The 10,834-nt window shown below is 38.0% G+C and overlaps 1 protein-coding gene across 2 annotated transcripts; it reads right to left on the bottom strand.

Moving 5' to 3' along the window:
- LOC103403045 (alpha-glucan water dikinase, chloroplastic-like) lies at positions 1–10,379 on the bottom strand. 2 transcript variants are annotated; one of them, XM_008341858.4, is made up of 33 exons: positions 10,068–10,379; positions 9,272–9,552; positions 9,044–9,088; positions 8,808–8,917; positions 8,619–8,697; positions 8,422–8,513; positions 8,171–8,324; positions 7,495–7,878; positions 7,300–7,410; positions 7,057–7,152; positions 6,808–6,948; positions 6,611–6,699; positions 6,245–6,379; positions 5,869–6,031; positions 5,678–5,767; positions 5,408–5,593; positions 4,914–4,976; positions 4,769–4,831; positions 4,616–4,675; positions 4,368–4,520; positions 4,114–4,197; positions 3,782–3,958; positions 3,584–3,690; positions 3,201–3,414; positions 3,020–3,123; positions 2,685–2,814; positions 2,382–2,507; positions 2,060–2,170; positions 1,530–1,628; positions 1,101–1,274; positions 931–1,023; positions 563–678; positions 1–397 (listed from the first exon to the last, which is right to left on the bottom strand). In XM_008341858.4, the coding sequence occupies exons 2-33, from the start codon at positions 9,527–9,529 to the stop codon at positions 193–195; spliced, it is 4,212 nt and encodes a 1,403-aa protein (XP_008340080.1). In that variant the 5' UTR covers positions 9,530–9,552; positions 10,068–10,379; the 3' UTR covers positions 1–192. The 2 variants fall into 2 exon arrangements, with proteins under 2 accessions (XP_008340080.1, XP_008340079.1); XM_008341857.4 differs by having other exon boundaries at positions 9,044–9,091; positions 10,068–10,341.
- Positions 10,380–10,834: the final 455 nt, after the last annotated feature.

Below are 10,834 nucleotides of genomic sequence, written 5' to 3'. Positions count from 1 at the left end.
TGCCCCTATATTTATATATATTGATGGAGTCAATGGAGTATTTTACAAAACTAATGAAAGCATATTGCTTCTTGTAAACAGGCATGCCTCAGAAGAACAAATTCTTCTCATTATTTGTTTCGTTTTTTATTCTCATTCTACAGTAAACAATGTCTACAACACAAATAGTAGAAAGAATACAAAAGATATGAATCACATTTGGGGTCTTGTCTGGACAACATAGAGTTTACCGTCCCTGATCACACCTTCAATGTCTTGTGGAGATCCATACAGTTCCTCGATTGCGCTCCCTGCACGAGCAATGCTAGAGAGGATTGTCTTGCGGAAGTTTCCGTCAACCATCAGCGGGTCAGATGAGTAGTCAACCACGACTTTCTCTTCCTCATCCATGGGTACACTGTCATTAGCATACAGCAAAATAAGATCAATGATAATAAAAATAGACGCATAAAAGATTTGTATGGTTTTTTAAGTGCATATGTGATCTGTGCAAACATAAAACGCCTGACTACCAATGTGGCTGTAAGTAATGATCGCCTGGGAGAGATGTTAAGGAGTCTACCTGTCGTAAAGACCTGCACCAGCATAACCTTCGAGATCTTCACCATTGGAATCGGATCGAAAGATTATAGACCGTTTTATAAAGAGGCCAATCGGTTTGCTAGGGTATCCTAACACCTGAAAAATATCCACGTACTCAATGTGTAAACAATGGAAGGTCCAAAGAAAATATAAGGATTCGCTAATTTCATGTTTGTGACAGGACTTTTAGGGTGGAAGCCTATAACTAAGTCGTTATTCTGCAGTATACTACGTTTTATGACAAATACTACACAAATTACATAATCCATGGAAAATTATCAACAGAAATCATTGTCCTCGATGGACTCTTATGCCGTGTTTGGTGAGAGAAGCACAAAAATGTATTACCTGAGGAGAGTCCAGATCATTCTTTTTGCTAATAAAACTTAGAGCACGTCCAGGATAAGCTCCAACTAGGGTTTCTCCAAGCCCCTTAACAACCTATCACAGAAAAACGAACCAAATCAATGTCTCTGATATTAGTTGAAAATATGTCTTTTGTAAACACTACTGAATACCTCAGCATATATCTCTGATGAGTCTCCTGAAGATGGGTTAGTTGTGTGAATAACAAATGCATAGTCAGCGTTTATGATTTCCTGAACAAGGACAGCCATGCAAAGATAGTCGTGATCTAATTTCACTTTTCTCGTGCTGAAGTACGCTCTCTCGTTCCACTTTGAAGCCCAGACCTGGATTATAATAGATGAGAATGCCCCAATTTATCATAACTTAAACTTAGCTCTGATATCAAGGTAGAAAAGATAACTAGAGAACCGGAGAGAGTCAATTCACAATGGTTGCTGGCCCATATATATTGCTACTTATGATTGCCTCAACACTACCAGCGGGGCCGGTTAAATTTCTTAGCTCTATTGGATTTAAGAACACTGGATTGATTTAATCTAAATTTTTTTTTCTGGGCATATGCAGCAATGCGATTTTACCTTTTTTATAGCCGTCCATGCTTGTTCCCACCGTTGTTCACCTTCATCACCAGGCCAAGGCATCCCTGACCCCTTCATTGTAGTCTTCAGCTCTTGCACCTGAAAATAATTCGCCACATAAGCTAGTATCATTCACTTAAACTATATTATTCTGCCTATAGGCCCCATAGAGTTTTTCCTTCATAGGTAGCATTACTGGTTTTTATGTTATATCAAGAGAAGAAAAGAAGCCAATGACGCAGTAGGAAACAATTAATCCACACTTGAACTTTAGTTTATGCGAGCATGAAGGCAAGGTCTACAAAACGTCAGAAATGACATATTGGTGTACTCTTTTAACTGTTTACGTTGGAAAAAGTGTGATGGGATGCCGTAACAGCAAACTTCACAGATTGAAACACACCCCTAAGGAGTTCGGGTGATTGTAGACAATGAAATGGAAAATGCACTCTTTGCAACCTATTAGCTGTTATAATTTTGAAAACAAAATAAAAGAAAACATTTGACGCCTGCTAGCAGAAAAAACGTACCAACTGGTGTGGTGCTGCCAGCTGTAAAACTGTTTCCCGAATCTTCTTGAGCGAATCAAAATCTCCGTCTTTCAACTTTTTCTTTAGAGTTTCCAACTTTTCAGCCACTGCCTATAAGCAGACAGAAAAGAGATAAAGTTAGTCCGACAGGAGCAATCTCTCGTATAATGGAACTTGATTGGATAAATTTGACCATAATCAAGAGACAGCAACTAAGCTAATAAAACTTCAGGCTGTTCTGGTTGAGGGATAGTAGATCATCACAGTGGCATACATCATATATGTGTATGGCAAGGTTACAGAAGTTTAAGGTGAGGAAAACCTTGTTTGAATCTTCTGAAAGAACCTTCTCAAATGATCCAAATGGTAGGGCAACCGATGTAGGAATTCCAACCCAAGATGGAAGTTTTCCTTTTACATAAGCCATATTACGTGATTTAGCTCCAACCTGCAATCCCCACAGAAGTTATACAAAAAACAAGAATTAGGAAAATTGCATAGTCTTAAGGAAATTTATTTTATTAATTTGTGAAAACATTTTGCCCAACCCCGTCAATTGTGAAATAAGAAAAAAAAAGGAAAAAGAAAGTAACTCCTTAGCTGCTGAAAAACTTTTCAAGCTTACCATTTCGCTTGTGAACTCATCAGATGATATGGCATATCTACCGGTAAATTTTTTCTTGACCAATGTCAGAGATGGAGTGTCTTCTTTTGAATCAGTTGAACCTGCATCTAGCTCACCCTCATTGACCTCACTGAAATTATACACGAAAAGAATTTAAACATTGTATTTCAGTAATTTTTTTTGGTCATCCAACTGATTTGAGAGACAAGTCTTTCATTAATGGAAAGTACAATGCAGTGAAGTTTCTATCGAGTGAACAGAAACCAGTTCGTCAGCACATAACAGGAGATAGCTTATTAACATTTTTCAAGACCAAACTACAAAAGAAAAGGTACCTATAAACTATATCAGCAGGTGTTGGCTTTAGACGTAATAATTTCCCCTCACTAGCTTGGAGGTCAGCCAGAATATTGGGGTCAAAGCATGTCGCAAAACAAACCTGCAAATAATAAGTTGGTTATTTCATCAAACATTTCAATCATACAGAAAAGAAAATTATGATTGATAAGCTATTACCTTGCTATTTCTTGCTCGGACAGAGACATGAGATAGGACGTCTGGCATATCTGGTGTCAGAACAGCAACAGTGCCATCTGGAATTTCTTCCTCGCCTTTTACACTTTTTGCCACCAAAATTGTGGGCTTGCTGTAAACTTTATTCTGAACAGTGAGCAATTCATCCACATAGACGACATATCCAACCACTTCAACTGGGCTGATAACCTGCCAACTGTCGAGGAAAACCAATCTATCATCAGAAAATTAAGTGATGGATGTTGAGAATGTAGACGTTAAACCCTTATAGTGTATTCCTTTCTAAAAAGTAAAATCATTAAAAAATTTCTAAATATATGCGATAAACATGATATGACTGACTAAACGATAGCAGCACAATCAACCTTCCCATATTAGCAGTCTTTCGAAGAACCGGATCAAGCCGATTCAGGAGTGAGGATAAAGATGCAGCTGATCCAGCACGGATTATTTCTTCAGTAAATATGTTCACCTGCAAGAAATAATTATGAGCACAGAAAGGGAAGATATGTGATGCATAATATGTAACAAAGCACTTTGGTTTGAAGATAGATAATACATACAGCCCATTGGTCCACTCCAAGCTGTGCTCCGAGGTATTCTGCTGATGGCTGTAAGATTCTGAGATACGATTCTGCCTTGTTTGCAAGTGCAAGGCGGGTTCTGTCTAGGATTGATTTTGAATATAATGCCCAGTCATTGCTTTTACTTTTTAACATGTTTTGAGCCTGATCCCATCCCTTCATAAAAAAACGGAAGAAATCAAATATTAAGCCAGCATCTTGGAAATGTAAACCAAACGGGAGAAGTCCCAATTTTCATCCTATTCTTCAAATTGCCTTGAATTCTTATGAAAGAAAAGAAGAAGAATAAGGAAAAAAAATATCAGATTTACCTTCAAACAGTAAATGAGATCTTCGTTATTGTCTGATGATAGGGCCAGGTTTTCTAGAACCAAAGAGATGAAGTACATAATTTTCTGCATAATGCATAAATCAGTTGATCAAGAAAATAAACTTGAGAGTATAAGATTAAAACCAGTCATATTAGACTCAAAATCGTTGCAACATTGGTGAAGAAGAAAACAGAGAAAAGGTAAACTAGATTACTTCTCAGACATGTAGTTAACTGCTTAGAGAGTAAATATACCTCTGGTCCAGCATTATTCAGTTCTTCATATCCCCTCTCAATTGCGGTCCTAACAGTAGAATCCAGGGCAATGTCTAAAAATAAAAGATCCCTCAGACGATCATGAGGCTTAGAGAGCAATGGCCAAAGCGCCTGGCGCGCCTCAAGCAAACCCTGAATTAAAATTAAAAAGAACATTGAAAATTTATCAGAGTGAGAATGCAACAGAAAGCTGGAAAAATAATTGCCAGTATCAAAGTTCCACAAACCTCAATAAGGACTTCCACATTCTTGTCCTCAACATGTTCTAGTACAAATCGCAGGAGGTCCTGATTCAAATAAATGTCGTTGTGCAACTTCTTATTAGTTATCTTATTTAATTCACCCATCATAAGAATTTGAAATCAAGTTGAGAGCATTACTGGAACTTCAGATGGCAAGCCAGATATAGGATTTATTTGTACTCCAACCATGAATCCTTGACCCTGGAGAGAATTAAAAGGTGTGTCATTACTAGCAAGTAACGATGCAATATGTTGAGATACTCTGACTAGTTATTGATATTACCTCATCTTTGTAGCCCATACAATTTTGAATGGCAGACTCAAGATCTGCACCTGAATGAACAGCCTGCATGTGAATATTTATTGGTCAAAATTGGCAGACAAGCAAGCTACAACATATTACACGGCAAGCAATAGGAGTCAAAAGATGTCCACAGAACCAGAAACTAAAATTTCTCAACATCTCTTCTCATCATCATAGAAGGGAGAAGTATGCGTCATGAAATTCCTCCTATGATATGCATCTCTCACAACACAGCAACAGACTAGAATATAGTTAATGTTATAGAATAGTTCACGGACATGGTCACAATCCACCATCTTTTTTTGAGGAAGAAGCAACTGAAAGAATAGGTGTACTACCAGACAATGTACAAAACGACAAAATCTTCCTGATGGATTCAATAAGCCATGTGCAAAATTATGTGATGCAGATGTATAATGTATACTATTAAAACAAATTTGTACATAAAACCTGAAAGGTTTAGGAAATCAAACCTTCAAAGTTCTCATGTAGTGCCCCAGATCACGCAGTAGACCATCTTTCTGATCACTCCTGAAATTTGGTTCATTACGGATTGCACGATCGTAGCTCAGGAGACGTTCTTTTGTGATTCCATTCTCATTCAAAGTTTTCCAGTAAACACCAATGTCAAAGTCATTTTTTATGTAATCTATTAATGCCTGCAGTGACAAGTGACAACTTTCAAGATAAATTTTCAAATAAAAAACCACTGAATAGGCCCTAACAAGCTCTGACACCTATACCTGACAAATAACAACATCATCTGGACTTGTGTTATTATGCAACTTTTGATGCCATTCCTCCATCATTCCACCTTTGCAATTATTCTTTCTCTGACATCATCCAAAAAATTACGCAAATTCAAAAACTTGTCCAGAAATGAGGAACGTGAATATTAGACCACATACAGGAAAGCAAACATAATATTTTCCACCTGGATAACAAGGATCTCATCTCGAATTCGCTGTCCCACATCCCCTTCTCCTCCACGGCCAACGGTAGACAAGATCATCCGTAGAAGTTCGCGATACTGTGGATAATTTGCATAAACATTTTGGAGCAAGTCCGTGAGCCTGTCCTGTGCTTTACTAATCTCACTGCACCACAAGGAAAACAAGAACACACAGGTTTAGCGTTTTGTGAGGAGTGAGGGGTGCAGAGTAACAGAAATTGTAGAAACTGGACCTGGGCTGTCCCTGTAACTATCAATACATAAGAGCCATTTAAGATGATATCCCCACATCTCCATGTCCATGTAGCCCAAAAAATAAAGTATTAAAATCATACAGTAGAGATCAAAAGAATTGTACCGTGGTTTCACATTGTAATTTTTATTCCAAATGAGCTGCCTCGTAGCCATAAACCTCATCCACACCAATATACCTGCAAGACCTAATTCACCAGCATCTTTTGCTTGATTGACCAAGTCTGCTGCAATGTTAAATCTGAGAAAAGGAAAATATGAGATTTAGTAAAGAAAATCAAATAAAATTCATTTTGAAGATGATTCAAAATATTATACACAAAATGCGAAGGGCATGACTCTAAAATCTAAAGTTGTAATTAATTATCAAAAAAATATACCGGGACAAATATAGCAGAATGGCATAAGATGGAATAAGAAATGACCAAGTCAGTGAAACTATAATTTATCTAATTCCCAAGGGAATACTGACCGATGCATAAAGGATTTCTGTGCCTCACTCTCCTGGTCGGCTATTTTATCCAACAAAGCCTTTGCAGTACCCTTGCCATCACCAGTATCCTTGAATGCGAAAAGTTCAGAAATTAAACTTGTAAAGAAAATGGAACCTTGAGGAGAATCAAGAATAGGCAGTCACAGAAACAGATTATGACCAAAACAAGGAGCAACCTTCTGAGCTTTCTTGCGTTCGACACCAAAGTCAATGTAGAAATCGGAGCCTTGATTCTTCATCCAGTTCCCAGAAGCATTAAGGACAAACGGCATTCCTTTAAAACTCTCTCCTTCAATTTCTATTTCTATAGATTGAACCTGTAAAGTTACTGTGAGGACCAAGACAATTGTCTAAAGATCTTGAATATATGAGCTAGTATAAAGTTCCCAGGCACATGGATCAATCCATGCTTTCTTGTGTTATACCTCATAAGTAGAGTCAGTGAAACTTGGTCTAAATTGTGTTTCAACAGCCCCATTTAGAGCAACTGAACCCTGGGGATGTGTACTTGCAGGTGGTTCCTGAAAATGCCAATGTAGCTTACTTTACTGTTTCATGCTTTGTGACTAACAAGCAATGCATGGAAATTTGAAAACGTCCGAGAGAGAATTTAAAGAAAGCAAACATACGAATACCATTATTTCAGTTAAAAGAACTCAAAATATTACCGACCACTCTCCAGCCTTGCTTGCAGATAAAGCCCAGTGAAGGGCAAGTGGCTCTTTGAAATCTGTTGCCAGATGAACCTTTGTCTTCCCAGCAGGCTTGGTTACAAGTACCTTATAAATATTTCAGGATTCTAAAATTAGTTTAGTCCCTAGAAAAGCAGACGAATCAATAACCAAAGCACATAATTGTCTAACCAGAAGTTCCTTATCATTGATCTTGAAGATGTTTTTCCTCAGAACAGAACCTCCATCCCGTTCTTCCTTTTCCTTGGCGAAAAGCTCAACTGCTGTCAAGGGTTTTGGTTTGGTTGGATGTTTCTCATCTACAAATTTAGCTTCATCAACAGGTTTAGTAGCATGTTTGTTGATAATCCGCGTTAAGTCCCTCGTCTTGCGTTGAATTCTCTCGGTTCTAACCTTTTTGCTTTCAGATTTTTTTGCAGCCTTTGTATCAGAACCAGATGGCTCTTCAAGCTTACCACCATCATTTTTCTTAGTCAACCTTGCTTGGAGCTCTTGTATGGAAGTACCCCTAGCTACTTCCTCCAATAACTCAGTTCGGGCTGCTTCGTACTCCACCTATAAACATTAAATATTTATTAAAAGCAAACCAAAATAGCATAAAAAGTCTTTAAATCAAACCAACAAGTTTGTCTTGTCCAGCGTTCAACAAGAGAGCTTAAATGACTAGTGAAATTTCACTAGCCAGAATTTCTATAGCATCAAATCACAGTTTACATGCTTTCTCTTGGTCTGGTGTTTTTTTCTTCCCGTGGGAGTAAAAAGGACAAAGGAAATAACAAATGTAGTTTGTGATGCTGTAACAATGATAATACGAGATTTATAAAATTATAGGGCAAAATTCACATGCCTTTTCTTGCTCTGGTGTATACATCTGTTTACCCTTTCTTTCCCACCTCAAATATGCTTGAATTTGTACAAGCTCTTCAGGAACTGAAGCATTGGATATCAACTTCTCTTTTGCAGGTAACTTAACATGAAAGTTATCACCATTGTTCTTAAACCTACCAAAGAACATTAAGGAAGAATAAAACTCATCTGGCCTGTTTAGATAGATCTAAGTTACTAGGCCAAGAAAAAAAACAACCAATGAAATCTTACCATCTGTTCTGGCTTTCATCAACTAAAAGAAATTCGATTGCTTGTATTGTAGGCTCATCAATCTCAATTTGAAGCAAGGAATTGGAGCCGGACTAGAGAAAACAATTGATCAACAAATAAAACTTCATTTAGCACAATATCTTAACCAAATGGCAGATATTTGTTGATGAATATATGTTGTGCTTTAAAAACCTTACATTCACAAAAGGTGTTCTAAGAGCTTTGTTCTTATATACTTTGGTTCCATCTGGGTGACGAGATGGAAGCACCCATTTTCTGTAAACAGCAAATGACAATAAGAAAGAAGACATCTCAGATTTTATCATCTTAGGATAGAAGTCTTGAGCATCAGACTCAACAAAAGAAGCAATTACAGGGAAACTTACTCTTTTCTATCTTTTATCCCACCCCAGTGAAGAGTCAAAGAGTCACCGCTATATGCTACACAGATATCTACTTGAGTGGCAGATCCCGGTGTGGAAGGATTCACATAAACCTGCCCAATTACGTATGGTTTCTGTTAGTATAGTTCCCCGTGCATATCTTAGCTGAGCTGAACTGAACAAAACTTATCCAACCATATAACATTGGTCTAAGCACCTAACAGTTACACTACATGTACCTGCATTTCAATATTCCCATCGAGATTGAATTTCCCAGCAAGCTGCTGCTACGAGGAAGAATTTAGTTAACATTAGTCCATGTCCAGGCCAACCACCCAGACAGATTTGAAGCAGTCAATCGATTCTAAACTTAATTCCAAATCTTAGCAAATCTCCATCACAACACCTCCCTCACCCCTAGCATTATCAAGCCATTTTCTATTAGGTTTTCCGATAAATTTACTTACATTGGAAGGCGGATCAGTGGTTAATACGGCAAGAGGAATAGCTGTAATGGGGCGGCATGACCCCATGGCTAACTTTGGTTTCTGAACGTTCAAAGTGTTCCCACAGAATTTCTTGGATATGGGTGATTTTCGCGCCTGAGCTGTCACTTGGTGGACGCTCTTAGCTTGAAACAATGTGTTGGCAGGAATACCAGAAGAATTTATCTTGCTTTGAAACAAGCTCTGATTGAGCAAGTTATGGCCTACGGAATTGCTCATATTCGTTGACACGCTCCTCAATTCTGAAGAAACCGACGAATCGAAACACAGTAAAAGCATCCATCAAAAGCAGAGATAAAAGTATTTCATACATATATCCCCCAAATTAGGCATAATCTTCTTACACACATACATAAAGATGTAATTTTTACTAATTCTGTGTTTGCTTGCCGAGAAAGCTGAGGAAAATGAAAGAAAAAGGAAATTTCTTTGCTCGCCTCTTGTTGGATTACACCTATCACTCTCATCAAAGCTAATACCTTTTCACTTTCACTGTTTCGCAAAGCACAAGGATTTCAAAATTTCAAGCGCTGCATATCTTATCTTCCTCTTACAAAAAATTCTCGAGAAACAAACAGAAAATCGTAGAAAATTTGAGCTAAAAACAACATCGCTGATTCACTGCAACATTTCCACTCATTCATAGCTCCGAAACATCTAGAATCTAAGAACAGTAAATGCAAGTAAAATCCCACAAAAAAATGGTCAAATGGTTTGCAAAAATTGAACTCGAAATTGTTGAACTGTAGAAGCTTACCACGGGAAATTGATTCCAAGTTCCGAGCCTGTACAGAGAAAGAGAGAATGAATATACGATCAGATTCTAGAGAGAGAGGGGGGAAGAGTGAAGTACGAGGAGAGAGAAAGTGAAAGGTGGAGGGCTCCAAGACGAAGGCTTTGGTTTAAAGCCAGTCCGCGAAATCTTGCGATTGGTGGGAGGGAGTGATTTCTGATTTGTAAGCAGTTTGTGTGCAATCGGAGAGCGAGTCTACGTAAAGTGACATGGCGCTCTATCTCTGGCCGTAGACGCGTGGCCACAGTTTCGAAAAAGCTCGGAGGAGATTGGGGAGATTGTCACGTGCGACTTCTTCTCCTTCCTGTCCTTGTTGAGTTGAATCGGAGAGGTGACCACTCGACCATATTTTGCCATTGATTTTACTTGGATTTTCAGTTTTAACCTCTTTCCCCCTTCGATTCTCGTATGGACGAAACGAAGAATCCAAGATTTTTCTTGCCCGTCTATATTTGACCCTTAAATTTGATCTAACTGTTTAAGTTGAATAACTGAATATCGCTTGATCGAATTAATGATCAGAATGTGGTAGGCATTGAAAATTTGCAAATCAATGAAGTAAGCGATAAAAACATTTGGGGTTTCATATTTCAAGAGACGGCATACATATAATGTGGTCATTGTTCAAGCTCTTCTAATCAAATTTTACTCCTTGCGTGCAAGAAATAGAAACCAAAAACTCGTTTGGAATTGTTGTTGTTGGAAGCACTTCTTCTAAAAGTGTTTTTGTT

This window comes from Malus domestica, chromosome 16 (genome assembly GCF_042453785.1).
Source record: "Malus domestica chromosome 16, GDT2T_hap1".
Taxonomy (NCBI): domain Eukaryota; kingdom Viridiplantae; phylum Streptophyta; class Magnoliopsida; order Rosales; family Rosaceae; genus Malus; species Malus domestica.
This window is presented reverse-complemented; position numbering and strand designations above follow the sequence as displayed.